The sequence below is a fragment of the Ursus americanus genome, chromosome 12 (genome assembly GCF_024610735.1).
Source record: "Ursus americanus isolate L20-20 chromosome 12, mUrsAme1.1.p, whole genome shotgun sequence".
Taxonomy (NCBI): Eukaryota; Metazoa; Chordata; class Mammalia; order Carnivora; family Ursidae; genus Ursus; species Ursus americanus.
This window is the reverse complement of record NC_142138.1, coordinates 22,604,854-22,620,722: the sequence shown is the minus strand read 5'-3', so window position 1 is coordinate 22,620,722 and position 15,869 is coordinate 22,604,854. Positions and strand designations below refer to the sequence as shown.

The 15,869-nt window shown below is 39.7% G+C and overlaps 1 protein-coding gene across 1 annotated transcript in view; it reads left to right on the top strand.

The window, feature by feature from the left end:
- The first annotated feature begins 203 nt into the window (after positions 1–203).
- SLC35D1 (solute carrier family 35 member D1) overlaps positions 204–15,869 on the top strand; it is a 44,068-nt gene continuing 28,402 nt past the window's right edge. Inside the window, exons 1-8 of the mRNA XM_045802068.2 lie at positions 204–767; positions 1,572–1,605; positions 1,703–1,789; positions 2,487–2,554; positions 4,191–4,262; positions 4,877–4,945; positions 6,951–7,053; positions 8,848–8,940. Coding sequence (XP_045658024.1) covers positions 565–767; positions 1,572–1,605; positions 1,703–1,789; positions 2,487–2,554; positions 4,191–4,262; positions 4,877–4,945; positions 6,951–7,053; positions 8,848–8,940 — 729 coding nt within the window. The 5' untranslated portion in view covers positions 204–564. The remainder of the gene's footprint in view (positions 768–1,571; positions 1,606–1,702; positions 1,790–2,486; positions 2,555–4,190; positions 4,263–4,876; positions 4,946–6,950; positions 7,054–8,847; positions 8,941–15,869) is intronic.

The following is a 15,869-nucleotide window of genomic DNA, read 5'->3' as shown; positions in this document are numbered from 1 at the left end:
ACTACTAAACCAGCCACCTGTTCCCGAGGGCAGGATGGTCCGTACTTTTGTTGCGGCTGTTATCTGGAGAATACGGCCTCTGGGTCCCCGGCCGCCTGCCTCCCCGGCTTTAGAAGCGCGGCAGAGGAGAGACCCAGCGCAGACTCGCGCGCAGGCGCGAGACGGCGGCGGTGTTCTGTGGCTGTGCTTTGCTGCCTGGCGCTCCGGTGTCCCCGAGTGGTTCCCCCTTGGCCTGTTCTCCGTCTGCGCCCGAACTCAGGGCCGCCGCTGCCCCTTCTCCAGTCTCTCCAACCCATGCCCTAGCCAGTCCCGGCGCGGCCCCTACCCTCTGACCCTGTGTTGCATAATGCCCGAACAAAGTCCCCAAGGGTGTGAAACCCAGCGTTCCTGCCCCTGGGCGGGGACGGGCGGCGACCGCGCAGGGAGCCGAGGCGGTGAGGGCGCAGCCGGCACAGTCCACCGTCCAGGGTCCCGCGAGTCCCCCGGGACCAGGCCCCCCGCACCGCTCGGCCCCACCGCCAGGCCCTCCCGCCGCTCCCCTCGCAGGCCGCCGCCGCCGCAGCCATGGCGGAAGTTCATAGACGTCAGCATGCCCGGGTTAAAGGAGAAGCCCCCGCGAAATCCTCCACACACAGACATGAGGAGGAGCTGGGGATGGCGTCGGCCGAAACGCTGACGGTGTTCCTGAAGCTGCTGGCCGCCGGCTTTTACGGCGTGAGCTCCTTCCTGATCGTGGTGGTCAACAAGAGCGTGCTCACCAATTACAGGTAGGGCCGAGGCGGCGGCGGCGGCCGAGGCCGTGGGGAGGAGCGCGCGGCGGCGGGGCGCCGGCTCCCTGGACTTACGCTGTTAAAGTTAAAGCTGAACAAAGTTGGGCGGGAGCTGGGGAGGGCGGGCGGTGGATGAGCGGCCGGGGCCGGCTTGGCGCGCGGGCCCGGGGTGCGGGTCCAGCTCCGGGCGCGGAGCTCCGGACTGCCCGGCGCGCGTTTCGAGCGCGGTGGGAAAGCGCCCGCAGAGCAGCGCCCTGGAAACCTTGCCCTTCAGAGCGATGGAGCGTTGTTGCTTCGTGACTTTTGGCTCTTGTGCGTGTCAGGTTGGGAGCAGAGCGAGGGATGCCCTCCCTTCCCCGCAGCCTGGGCCGGGGTCCGGGGCTTCTGGGTCCCCGAGTTCTCTGACAGCCTCTGGGGACGTGCGCATCCTCCAGCTCGTTTAAGACGATTTTGCTGCTGTCACTGGGACCATGAGGCAGAAGCAGAAGCATGTTTGTTTTAAAGATGTGAAACCGTTGAGGACACCTATGTCTTCACCCCTTGAAAAATCCGTTGCAGGCAGCTGACTGAAATTGTGGACCCGGACAAGATGAGACAAGTGGCCGCCCGAGGCTACAAAATCAGCGGTGTTGCCTGACAACCAGCAGGGATTTTTCTCACATTTTCTTTTGGATAAGGAGCAGACGTTGGTGTTTGTTTCCAGAATACATTTTAAGGTTGCTGATGTGCAAATTGAATTCACAGAGCTGCGTTTTGGGTTTTTCTGACCCTGTATTTTTTTTTTCTCTACTTTTTTTGTAGATTTCCCTCCTCACTATGTGTTGGACTTGGCCAGGTTAGTTGGAATCTTCAGCATTACGTGGTTTATGTCGTTAGAACTTCTGTGTGTGTCTTTATATGTAGAACAGTGAATCTGTGTTCTCTGTTTACAGATGGTGGCCACAGTGGCAGTTCTCTGGGTGGGAAAGGCGCTCAGAGTAGTCAAGTTTCCTGACCTTGACAGAAATGTACCTCGAAAGGTAAAAAAAAAAAAAAAGTAATACTTTATTTTCTGAAAACAAGTCATAATATATTTTTATCAGACCTCTGCATATTTAAAAATTGCAGTCTTGAAATCACCCAGAGTGGGTATAATGAAGGTAAAGAATAAATGTAGTAATATGTGTTTTAAAAAGTCCTACCAACTCCTTAAAATTAAGGGAAAAAGGCCCCCAGAAATCTTGTGTTGTTTTAATTAATGAACACTTGTTGGGAGTACAGCTGTTTTGCATTTTCTACATCCATCTAATCTAGCCGGTGTATCCTACATTCATTATTCTCTGGGTTTATTTTCTTACTCTTCTCTGCTTCTGCTTGACTCCACCCGAAGATGAAATGCCTTTCCTTTTTTTTTTTTTTCTGACATTAGAACCATGGGCTAATACATTATCATATTTTAAAGCAAATGATGTTTCTGTCTCATATGTTTTGATCATATTCATATTTTCTGTTTCTTTTTTTCTTCTCCATTCTTCCCTCTCTTTGCCATATTAGTGCTATTATCCAGGAATAATGTTTTTTGGGTGCTTCATGGGGGTCAAAATTGTGTATGAGTTCTAATCTTATGTTTTAAGTGGAAAGAATTTGATCATATAAACAAAACTGTTTCTGTTTGAAAGGACCTTGTTTTAGCTATTTTTATTATTGAGCTTTGTTATCCCTTTTTAAATTTTCTAGACGTTTCCACTACCTCTACTATATTTTGGGAACCAAATCACGGGACTGTTCAGCACAAAGAAACTGAAGTATGGATAACTTTATTTTACTAGTGAGGTTAATATAATGTATTCTTAAAACTGTACTTTAATGTCAAATATTTAACACATTGTTGTTGATTCTGGAAAAATGAAAGAACCAGAACGCTTCTGTTACTAAATAAGATTACACCAAAGGTTTTCGTTTAAATTCTTTAAGTTTGGAAAGAAAGAGTTTTTGTTTTGGATCCCCCCCCCCCCTTGATAGTAGAAGTCTTAAAATGTTATAAATTGCTGTTACAGGAGATTTTCATTATTTTTCTAGGCCTGAAGTAGTGAAGACTATATGCTAGGTTCCTGGGATTTCAATTCTTCAATACAATTTATAAATATTATATTTTAGGCAAATTCTGTAAGCAAAATCAGAGTGTGGATATGATAACTTTTGTAGTTTTTCTTTTAGTGTGAGGTAGTTAAAATAATATCAGATGGAATTCAGGTACGAATATGATTAATATTATACCCATGACCAATCACTGTAGAGGCAGCATATTCACTTTAAAAAACAGCAATAGTTCTCAGCTCTGCAGCAGTACTGTTTTGTTTTATCCTCTAATCTCCTAATTTTTGGCTTCTCCACTTAAGGAGTGTAGTATGTATCAGTTGTATGTGATATTAAAATTATACACGTGGAGAAGTCATTTAACAGAAATCCATGGTTTCGCTATTTACACTTAAGCTAACTTCCTGGCATATTAGATGATTGTAAAACAGAATGGGGAGATCTCTGAGGATCAGAGACAAAGCGTTTTTCATTTCCTCTTCAGAACCCAAGAAACTTGGCAGAGTGCCATGATGATATCTTTGGGGGAGGGTTCATGGAAGTCAAATTTATCATGGGTGGGGCATCCTTTTCCATCTCATTACCCACTCCGAAAGAAATGTAGACCTACTGCAAGTGCCACTTTTATAGAATTTGCTCTTTTTCATCCATTGTCATCCATCCATCCATCCATCCATCCATTCATCCATTCATTCACACCCTATCTTTGGTTGCCAGCAAAAGTATAAGGCGCTTTGGAGTGAGATGAGATATATTCAGAAATAACTCTTGCAAGAGGCTGTATGTTTGACTGGTGCAAGCAAAGTGCTCTGATAATGTAGAGGAAGACAAAAGTACTTCCACAAAAGGGCAAGCAAGGAATATTTCACGGGGTGAGATTATCATAGATGCTGTTTGGAGGGTTGGAGATGTTTTGATGCGGTGGGGTGGGAAGTAAGATCAGTCTAGTAAAGAAGGAAGAAAGGTCTTTTTCTTTTAAAAACTAACATGGTTACTGTTCAGGGTGTTTGTATAATAAGTAGTGTAAAATTAAACAGTGGCCGTTACTAGTCTTTGATAATAGAAACGTGATCTCTACCATATTTTATTGGTATCTTGATGTTTCTCATTTCTAGTAGTTTTATAAAAGCAACTCTTTCAGGCTTTCAAATAACTATTTCTAGAGAGAAATATAGGTTTAATTTAATCACAGATTAATCAACATGGAGTGTAATTAATCAGCATAATGGAAGGAACAGATTAGTGTTTTATGGTATTTATTTGGAGAGTCTTAATTAAAAAAGTAAATTGTTAAACTTTATTTTACCTAATTATATTTCTTTCCTTTTTTAAAATTTTCTGCAGCTTGCCAATGTTTACAGTTCTGAGAAGGTTCTCCATCCTGTTTACAATGTTTGCTGAAGGAGTTTTACTCAAGTGAGCTAAATTTCTAATATATCTAGTCTTCAACAGACTTTAGTCATCTTGAAAAGGGACCCAGCATCTGTGAGATAGTAAAATTACTTGTCTTGTTTCTACTTTATCTTTTGAGAAGTCTTAAGCACTTTCTTCCTTTGCTGTAGGAGTTGATAGTTTATGGAATCAATAATTGGGGAGATTATGAATTGGAGTTGTAATGTCTGAACGTGAGATACACTTTAAAGACTTCCTATACCTACTGTTGCTGCTGGGTGAAGCTGGGTCAGAAACCTCAGTATAGGTTTTCAATAGTGTTCCTGTCATGGCTACTTTTACTACAAATGTGTGTGATCTTTTTCTACTTAAAGAAATTCTGATTTGCAAAGATTCAAACTGAATAGCAAATATAAGAATAAGAAAAAAGTGAATGTACTTTTTTTGTATAAGTTTTGCTTCAACAAAGGGATTCTTTGAAATATCCAATTCCTTGGAAACATTTAAAATATGATTGTTACAGCTTTTTTAAGGAAAAGTTGGTGGGTTTTTTGTTTGTTTTTTGCCTATGTTGCAGAATGAATCTTTGTGAATAATTAAGGCACATGTATGCACTTTTTAATTATTTTATTTTGTAGGAAAACTTTTTCTTGGGGTATTAAGATGACTGTATTTTCAATGATTATTGGAGCCTTTGTAGCTGCCAGGTAAGAACGTGTTAAGACCACATTGAAATTATCAGTAATTATTGATAATAATCAGTTACCAATAGAAAAAGAATTTTGTATAGGCTAAGTAAGAATCATGTCCTTGAAAAGCATCAAAAAGACTCTTTGGGAAGTTAAATCTTTTTGGCCATATTAAGATCAAGGCTGGCAAAATCGGATTCATCTACTAATTGAGCACATACCATATGCCACACAATATGTTGGAATTTTACACATATTTATTCGTTCTTTACAATACCTCTGAAAGATGTGGGTATAATTTTCCTATTTTTAGTTGAGGAAACTGAAACCTAAGTTCAGAAACTTGGTCAAGGTTACACAGCTAATAAATGGCAGCGCTGGAATTTGAATTTGTGCCTGACTTCAGAGCCTGTGTGCTTATATAAATCATGTGGTATTCTTTTACTTTACATAGTGCTAGGGAAAACAGTGTCTCAGAAAAGGCAAATGATAATGAATTATTTGCCTTGTGGTGGAATAATAAATAACAGAGTTTCTTTATTTGGCCTCACTTAAGATACATCACCAGTGCTATAACTTAGATATTCTATTAAATTACTGAAGCTTTTCCCGTTGTTCTTAAGTTTCAGTTTTAACATGCAGGGAGAAAATGTGTTCCCAAAGACTCAGCAAAAGCCTTCTACATTTTACTTAGACCAGGGTATGCACGTACAGGTTTGCTAATACCACAAGTTCTGCCTGACATAGATTTTCTGTCTTGGAGTTCAGTGTGCTTCTTGGGTTGAATTATTTACCTTCATCATTCCTGTAGTATAGGCAGGGGGAAATATTAGAAGACAAATTCTACCCTAAATCTCCAAGTGAAATTTCATTCTTTAGAAAAAAAAAAGAAAAAGGATAGAAAAATTGGTTACTAGAATTTGGTCACATAGCTGACTGTTTTTCCCTTGAGGTAATATAGCCTTCTTGAAGAAAAATTCTGTATGAGCCTCTAACCTCTTTGAAGCATTTCTGTAAATCTGGTGGGATCCAGAATTGAACCAAACAACAGGAGTTCCTCAGGGCCAACCCTGGCCTGCAGAAAGTTTCTGAGGAGGATTGCTATCTGGATCAGTCTTATCTAATCAGAACGTTTTATTTGGGAAAGATTGGGAGGAAAGGGAGTCTGAACTTAGAAGGTTGTCAGGCTGCTTGGAGTTATACATTAAGCTAGCTCTGCCTAAAACTGCAGGGGCATGGAGTTCCTCAGAGGTCTCATTCCATGTACTGGTTTAGCTATGACATAATATCTTTGCACAATCACAGGATGTTGGGCCACTATTTTAGCTAGGGTGCTAAAGTATATTGAAGGCATACTTACATTTTCATAATTCTGTTCAGTTTACTAAGTTCTGGTATTGTGCCTGGTACTCAACTAAATACTAGAAAATTTCAGCTTCCCGAATCCTGCTAGTTATATCTCATAGCCTTCTTAAGCAATCATTTAGGTATTTGAGTTCCTCCTGTGTGCTTAGACATTGTTGTAGCTTGATCTCAGAACTAACTATAATCTGTACTTCAGAAATTCCACCCAGAAACCCAACCACCTGTACAACCTGCCTTTTGTATGAATGAATCCTTGGAAAATGACATGTTAACAACTTCATCTTTTTGGTTTCCTTCTCTCTGAAATTGAGCTCTGATGCCTTCTTCCTGCTTCAGATGTATTATAATGGTGAATTTGGTTACTTGTTCTTGTTGTCTGACTTTGAATTCAGAGCAGTGTGGTATTAATTGATGTGATTAATTATTGCTAATGATTGTATTTAAGCATTAGTACTTCTCATTTCTGAAGACTTCCCAATTGAGTATGAAATTGCAAATTATAACCAGGAATCAAGAAATACCAATAGCTGATAAAATGCCTAATGTTTATTTACCTAGATAAGAATAGGTTTTTCCATTTATCGTACTTCAGACCTATTTAAAATTACATGCGTGTACTTTAAATGTAAGTTATTAAAGTGTTGCTTATGTTTTACAGCTCTGACTTGGCATTTGATCTGGAAGGATATGTTTTCATTCTGATAAATGATGTCCTGACAGCAGCAAATGGAGCATATGTAAAACAGAAATTAGATTCAAAAGTAGGTAGCAATCTAAATATTTAAGAATGTTTACTGATGTTGGGAGTGGTAATGTCAATTTGTCGAGAAAAAAGCAGGGAATAATGAAAAATACTTAGGAGAGATGGGAAGAAGTGAGTGAGTGTTGAAGAGGGCTGCAAATCAAGTGTGGACTTTGTGTATTTGTCCTACCAAATAATGGGAAGCTTTAGGGAGCATTAGGATTGCTCTCTCTTAAGAGCAACGCTGAGTTCCTTGGCCTAGATCTCATACACATGAACTTTCCATACCCAGCCTTTTTCTCTTAACTTGCAGCATGCCTACAAAGGCTTACAGATATTTTTTGTTTGTTGGTCTACTATATACTTTGAATATATACACACTAAATTTTATCTTTAGATAAGTCAGACCATCAGAAAGCAGAGAATTTGAGCCATGTTGCTTTCACTACATTATGGTAGAAGTTCGCGTTATTGTAAGCAGCCGTGTAGGGGCACCTGGGTGGCTCATCCCGTTGAGTGTCCAACTCTTGATTTCAGCTCGGGTCATGATCTCGGGTTGTCAGATTGAGCCCCATGTGGGCTGCACACTCACTGGGGAGTCTGCTTAGGGTTCTCTCCCTCTCACTCCACCCCTCCCCCTGCTCACAGATGCACATGTTCACTCTCTCTTAATAAATCTTAAAAAAAAAAAAAATAAGCAACTGTGTAGAACTTGGCTGTATGTATCATATGGTTGTTATTGAAGGAGCTGTCCTTTTTATCATGATGTATCCTGTGTAAGGACCCACATGAGATTTCACAGATGCCACCATAATTTTTCCTGAACAGTGGTATATTTTTTATCTCATAATTAAATCTTGTAACTGACCACGATTTTATCTTATTTCCCTACTCATGTTTTCTAAGTCACATGACCCTATCTGCTGAGTTTTTAGTCTGCTGTATTATATGTACAATATTTCTGAAACTAGTTCAGGTGATTTTTTTGAGTTGATATCATAAATACAAATACCTGACTACTCAATAGTAGTATTAGTATCAAGTTTGTATTGTCTTAGCAGGGGGCTTTGCCTTCTCGAGAAAGAACCATAGAATGAGTGGCCATCCCAGTAGCTTTCATTATTCTCAGAGGTTTATTTTGAAAATCTTTGAAGATACAGGAATAGGGTCAGTGTAGATCGTTTCCCACAAATTTTCTTTAAATATACCTTTATGTCTTGTTCTCCATTTATTTGCCTTGATGAATTTGTATGATGATTGTATTTTCCTTGATGAATTTGTATGATGATTGTATTTTAATGGAAGCTACTACTATTAAAAATTTTTATCTTTTTGAAATAGCTAGTTGGCATGCACTGTTTTTATGTTAACAGCCAAAGCTATTTTGAGCCAAATGGCACTTTGTTATGGTTCGGAAAAGTTCAAGACAGAGTTGATGGCTTTTGATTCAGTTCTGGAAAGGAAAGGGCTTCAGGATTGTGTTTATATAGAAAGGCGTATGTATATTCAAAATAATGTCTTCCCTGTTTGCTGTTTTGAGATAGCCAGTTGATGTTATTTTTATTTCTGATTTTAAACACTCAATGAATACATTTCAAACAAATTTAAAATCTTGAATATTTGCTTCCTTCCCCCTTTTGAAAGCGTACGTTATTTCTTAATGTTTGCAAAATCTATGACTTGGTTGATTTTCTGTCTGTATTGTGGGGGAGCGGTGTGTGTGTGTGTATGTAGTGGGAGTGGTATTCTGTATAGGGTTGTGTATATCTGTCTGCTAGAACCAAATGAAACACCTAATTATTTACTATTTTAGGAGCTGGGAAAATATGGTCTGCTCTATTACAATGCACTGTTCATGATTCTGCCCACCCTGGCCATTGCATATTTTACAGGAGATGCGCAAAAGGTAAGACTTTCTAATTATGATTTAATGGCTTATTTTTTGAGCTCTGTTACTACTTAATGTCCACAAGATAGACTGTGGGGTTGTTAAAAAGTAATGTGCTCATTGAGTGACCAAAAACTGAGAGCTTATTTTTTTAGCTTGCTAATGTCATGCTAACCTTTTTTCTTGGCATAAGTATTGGATAGTACTAAAATGACTCAAAATAGCTTTGGCTGTTAACATAAAAATAGTTCATGCCAACTAGTGTCCTTCTCTTAGGTGTCAGAAGGCTAGAGGAAGAGAATTTTTACATTTCTACTAAGCTACAAAATAAGAATAGTGGCAGACTATCCTTGAGAAACAAAAAATCCTGAATTAGTAGAGTTCTTCAAACCTAAACAAAATGCTTGGCTTTCTAGAAGTTCTCTGTTTTATTGTACAGTTGTCATATTGGCTTAAATTCCAAGCTGGGTTTTTTCCTCAGGAAATATTTAGCACCATGTGGTAACTAAACTGTGTAAATAGCAACTAATATAATAGTTTACTCATTTTCTAAAATGATTAGCTAAATAAACCCAGAATAGAGTAGCAAATAAATCCACACAAGAATTTTTCTTTAAAACAAACCGTATTCATAGGAGAAAAATTGATACCATTTTGTTAGAATTCACAAAATTCTGCAAACTGAATGCAAACCTATAATTTTGCCAAGTTTCTGTAACAAGATTTCTTCTAATGAGTCCTCTGGCTAGTAGTTTCTTCAGAATAAATGTGTTGGTTATCTTCTCTAACGACAGTGAAAATTCCCACATATCATTGGGACCCAAAATGAAAAGGTTTTGAAAGTAGTTACAGTATTAAAAAATTGTTCTTCAGGCAGGAGCGCCTGGGTGGCTTAGTCGTTAAGTGTCGGCTCAGGTCATACTCCCCCAGGGTCCTGGGATGGAGCCCCGTGGTGGTGAGCAGGAAGCCTGCTTCTCCCTCTCCCACCCCCCCTGCTTGTGTTCCCTCTATCGCTCGCTCTCTGTCAAATAAATAAATAAAATTGTCCTTCAATCAAAGATAGGAAAAGACCTTATAAAGCTTATAAGCATGCTTTGTTTTCTTCATCAAGAACTCTTTCTTTTGAAAAACTGGCACAGAGGGATGCCTGGGTGGCTCATTTGGTTAAGCGTCTGCCTTTGGCTCAGGTCATGATCCCAGGGTCCTGGGATCAAGTCCCGCATCAGGCTCCCTCCTCAGCGGGGAGTCTGCTTCTCCCTCTTCCTCTGCACCTCCCCTTGTGTTCTTTCTCTCTGACAAATAAATAAATAAAATCTTTAAAAAAATTAAAATTAAAAAATTAAAAAACTGGCATAGATCATCTTGAACAGTTATAAATATTTTACTGAACTGTGACCTGGCTGCCGGCAGACCTAAAAGTGACTCTAAAGTAGGAAATGGAGCTGTTGTGCTGATTAATAAAGAGTGTTGAATAAGTATTTTGTGATTGTGAAAAAAGTGGGAAGAGGAATCTGACATTTATTGTCCTCCTCACTTTATATGTGTAATACAACGTAGTCCCCAGAACAGTTCTAGAAAGTTTGAATTATCTCTGTTTTACCAATGTGGAAATAAGGGTTCAGAGAGAGTTAGTCCCTTGCCCAGTGCCATGCTGTCAGTGGATAGAGTCAGGGTTTAAACTCAAGCCTAACTCCAGAAGCCATGGTCTTTCCACAGTGTTTTTCCTCCCTCTAGGAGACTCTGGCGGAAGCACCTCTTACTCTTCAGCTTTGAGCAAGAATGTAATGTGAAGTAGCCAGGCCCCTCTTGGCAGCATGGATGGTTCCAAATCTTGAGGCCAATCTGTACATGAGAAAATTGGAAGAATTAATGTGGTTTGGTATTTTATAGACTTGGCAAAGATGCAATTCTCATTAATTTGAAACTTTGACTAGTAGCTTGTAGCTACTTGAAAAAATTGACCAAAGGAGATATTTCTTCATTCCAGACTGATGATCATTTAATTAGAAGTTATCTGCCAGGTTATAGGATTATTCATGCATATTTGAAAGTTCAGTAACATTGAACTTGAAATGCTTCAATATAATTGAGAATGTTTACTCAGAGTAAAAAAAGTTGCTCTGTCACCTATATTAGGATGAGGTTTAGATTTTCCTCTTATTCTTTTTTTTCTTTTTAATGCAGAGGAGTAGAATTTGAGTAATCTTTTTGTTGTTTCTAACAGAAATGCCAGGCAAAGGTCAAGAAAGATTTATTTTGGAAGAAATGTTTTTTTAGGAATGATAGAGTTCACCTAAATACTTTCAAGTTGGGATGATAAGCTAGCAGAAGCTGAATTTATTGCTCTGTAATCAAACCCTGTCAGTGTTTTTGGTTTCACATAAATGTTTGTTAATCTTCACTCTTATTTTTAATTAATATTGTTCTTAATAAAACATTTACTGAGGTGTAGGTGGACACACTGGCTGGCAGTCTTATAATACCACCCTTTTTTTCTTAACATTCTCTCCTTCACACGCTCTCCTTCTGACGTTCTCAAATAGTTAAGTGTTACTGTATGTCTCACTGTGTTAGGCTTAGGTGATAAGAAAAAAAGATGAATTAGATGGTTTTCTTGCCTTTGAGGACCATACAGGTGTCTTGGAGAGTAGACCTGTCAACATCAGATAAACTATTACAGGTTCTGTGGGGGCATCGTGGGATGGAAAATGGAAGTGGGTCAATTCTGTCTCCTTGTTGAGGATGAAATGCCTCATGGAGCTTTGCCTACAAACAAAATTAAAATATAAGTGATACGAATAATCAGTGTTGTTTTGATAGGTTATAAATTACATTTGAAACTTATGAAGTGGGAATTCTGTTTGACTTTGTTCCTAAATTCCTTGTATGCTTAGGAGACAGGTCATTGCAATTTCATTTTAAGTTCAATTCAGATGAGTATTTCTCAGCATCTTCATTATGCTGAGAAAGATATATGTTAAGTGCTCTTGGGAATATATGAGAAATATGAGATAGTCCTTGCCACACAAGGAAGACATTGGCGTGCTACAGAGATGGTGTAAGATCTAGCACCAGAGTGCATGCTTGTCAGTCAGTACAATAAATATTTAGGAAGAAATTCGTGTGGGTTGAATATCAAGATTGGCTTCTTAGAAGAGCTAGGGCTTGGTTTTCTTATCCACCAAATGCAACAAGTAATGCTAACCTGTGCTGGGAGTTGGTAGAGCTGTAACTTAAGTAGTTGAGTGGTTTGCTTTTAGTAACCAGCCCAGAAACAATGTGTGGAAGCACAGATGACCTGACACATCCATGAGGCTCATGGTATTCTGTCCAAGACTGTAGAATCTTCCTCCACTGCAAGATTCAGCTTCATACCAGTAGGCTGTGTGTCTGAAGCCCTGGCGCAAAGGGTTTCATATTACAGAGGGGATATATGGCAGGATTTTGTATAAGAGTTTGCTAGTAAATCGGGTTCATTTTCAGTATGTATCTTTTAAACTTGAACTTTTCCTTTAAGATACATATGTGTATAAGTAGACGTGCATGTGCGTGTATTTTTTTTTTTTTTTAAGAACACTTTCTGTGGGGCAGTTTATCATTAAATAAAGCTGTTCCCATATTAACAATTTGAGGCTACTTCTGGCCTTTAGGAAGGCTTTACTTTTAAGGTATGATGCCTTATACCTGACAGGATGCTTCCTCATGAATCATTTTCCCTGATGCTCATTGCAAACCTGTGAGGTAGGTGGTTCTTTGATTTATAGTGGTTAAGGACATGATTAAGGTTCCATAGTGGCAGAGCAGAACTAGAATCAGTCTGTCTGACTCCATTGAGATCTCTTACCGTTTGCCTGTCTACAACTCTCAGAGCCATTTGCTGCCTCTCTGACGTTTGGGAATTCCATGCAGGGCTTTCTTACAGAACAAGCTACTGAATGCAAGAAACACTGTCAGAGTAGTTATTAGAAGTGCAGTTTCTGCAGCTTGGCCTTGTTTGTACTTAATCTTTTACAAATACTTGTATTTCTTTTGTTCAGCAAATATTTACTGAGTGTACTGAGTGCTTTACTCAGGTGCTATTCTAAATTAAAAAAGAAAGAAAGACATGCCCCTGCTTAAAAGAGCTTGAAGTCCAATGGGTGAGATCAACTAAACATAAAATAGTATCATAAGAACTACAAGGGAAAATAGAACAAGGTGAGAGTGATCGGGAAGGGGTGCTTGGGATAAGGTAGTTAGAGAAAGCATCTTTATCAGTTTCATTTGAGAAGGCATTGAACTGAGTGGACTGAGACCAGTTTGTGTGGCTCTTTGGGAGGAGCCCTCTAGTTGGAGGGAAAAGTGGGTTCCTTTTCTTTTCTTTCTTTTTTTTTTTTTTAAGATTTTATGTATCCATTTGTCAGAAACAGAGAGACAGAGCACAAGCCGGGGGAGTGACAGGCAGAGGGAGACACAGGCTCCCTGCCGAGCAAGGAGCCCAATGTGGGACTCAATCCCAGGACTGTGGGATCATGACCTGAGCCGAAGGCAGATGCTTAACAAACTGAGCCACCCAGGCATCCCGGGAAGAACGGGTTCTAAGTGCTGAGGTGGGAATGCTTAGCTTCTTCACAAGGAGCATTTTCTGAGTAGGTGAATACCAGGAAGATCAAGGTAGGCCTTGAAGGATGTGGAGGAAGAGAAACAAAAGGTACATTCCAGGTGGAACTAATATCATGAGCACAGGCATAGCCATGGGGACCAGCTTCTGTAGTATGCTTAGATGGTGGCAAAGACTTTGGAAACCTTTGAAAAGACCTTAGAGAGCATCCAGTTCAAGCCTCTTCTTTCATCGTTGGGGAAGTCGGGGCCCAGAAGGGGCTCAGGACTAGAACCCTGATTTCTTGACTATGACTAGTACTCTTGCTTTTCCCCCCACATCATACCCTGTTTCCTTCTAAGTTGGGACAACGCTAGATTTAGGAATTCGAAATTTACTCTGCAGATATGATGAGTCCCTAAAAGTTTGTGACATAAGAGGTACGATGGAAAAATTGGGGCAGAATGCAGAAGCAACGTCCAGTTGGATGAAGCAATTAGTAACATCCAGTTCTGTCCTTGACCACTGTCTGATTTCGGACAAGTCCCTTCTGCTCTCCCACCCTGCCTCATCATGTGTAAACTGAGTAGGTTGTATCAGCTGAGTTGGTTAGTTTTCTAGGTAGGGCCCTTTCCTGGGCTGAGACAGAATTTCTGAGCAGAAGGCATGCCAGTGTGGAGACTAGGTTGCTGCTGTTCTGATGGTTGGCGTGAGGCCAGCTGCACCCTGACTCCTGAATACCAGTGCTTATGAACTTGCTCTCATCTTTTGGACTCCTGGATTTCTTGACTTAGAGCCATTTTGCATGGAAGCTCTGTATGTATTATATGAAAAGATCAACAAGATAAATTGTTAAAGCATGGTGTAAAATTGCATATGGTATGCTACATTTTAAATAAAATAGGGAAAAATAAGACTATACATACATATACATTTTATTCGCTTATTTAGTAAAGAAACTCTGGAAGAATATACATGAAACGATTAAAGTAACCACCAGTCCGTGTGTGAGTGTGTGCTTGAGAACAGAGTAAGTATAGAACAGGAATGGGAGGGAGACATCTCACTATTTGTCTTTTTATATTTTTTTTGATTGTAGAGCCATGTAAATGTATTTTAAATTATGTAAGAAAAGGATAAAGTTTTTCTATAAATAATGACTATCCTGTGATGAATCCCAGTTTAAAATAACTGGGGGTGGTGGGACAAATTAATTTATTCTCATTATTCAGAGTTGCAGACTCTTGACCCAGGATGCAAATTGAAGCAAAATCAGATCCAAATTGTTTTTCTCAAATATCTCACTGTTAACTTTAGAAGGCAGAGGAGAGAAAAGTTTCCTGTGTTAGGACAGGAATCCAGTAAGAGGGCTCTGAAAGTTCAGCTCCCCAGGGAGGCAGGAATTCTACAGAGCAGTTGATGGGGCTGACACAGTCTTTAAGCAAGAATTGAAGGCCAAGGAAGTAAAAAACTAAATTACCATAAAAATTGAAAGGCAGGATCCAATTGAACAACTTATCCCAGTGAGCACATAATGCAAGTCCTTGGCAAAGGACTTCTGAGAAGCCAAACGTGTGTATGCAAGTGTGTGTGTGTGTGTGTGTAATTTTTTAAGAAATTTTCAAAGTCCTGGCTTTACCAGAAACCAGCAAACCAATATAGATGACATTTAGTTTTTTTTTAAACATGTCTTCTAATTTTAAAACATCCTCTTTCTTAAAAAATGGTGTATTTAAAAGCCAGCTCAATGTTAATAAGAGACATCTAGTTAATATAGATAAAGGTAGATCAAACATCAGTTGACTAATGACTTTCCAGAGTGTCAGTTAGGACAGACTGTGTTTAAACTTGTTAGTTGTTGCCTCCAAAAGGGAATGTGTGCAGCACAAAGCCAGTGATTCACAGTCACAGGAACTGGAGCCTGGCTTTCTGACAGCATGCCCTGCTAGGTGTTCTCACGTAGGGATGGAGGAACAGACCCCTTGCTGTAGATCTTACAAGGCCAGTACTGTAGTCACTGGTACATTGTATAATGTCTTCATTATATCGCTGGCTAAATTACATGGCTCAGATGAGTTTTACAGGAAAAGTTGCTGCATGGATGGGCTATGTGGAGGTGTCTCTTACTAAGCATTGCTGACTAAATAATGAAAAATTTTAGGCTGTTGGTTTAGCCTGTCCAGAGTTATTAATCTTTTCTGGGTCACTCTGTAGACCATACAGACGGATTTTCAAACCCTGAGTTATTCTTTCCACATAGACAGGTCCCTTCTGCTTTCTGAGCATTGGTGTCCTCATGTGTAAAACAAGTGGGCTGTATCAGTTATTCTTCAGTGATGAATGACTCTCTCTTTGCCCTATATGTTGT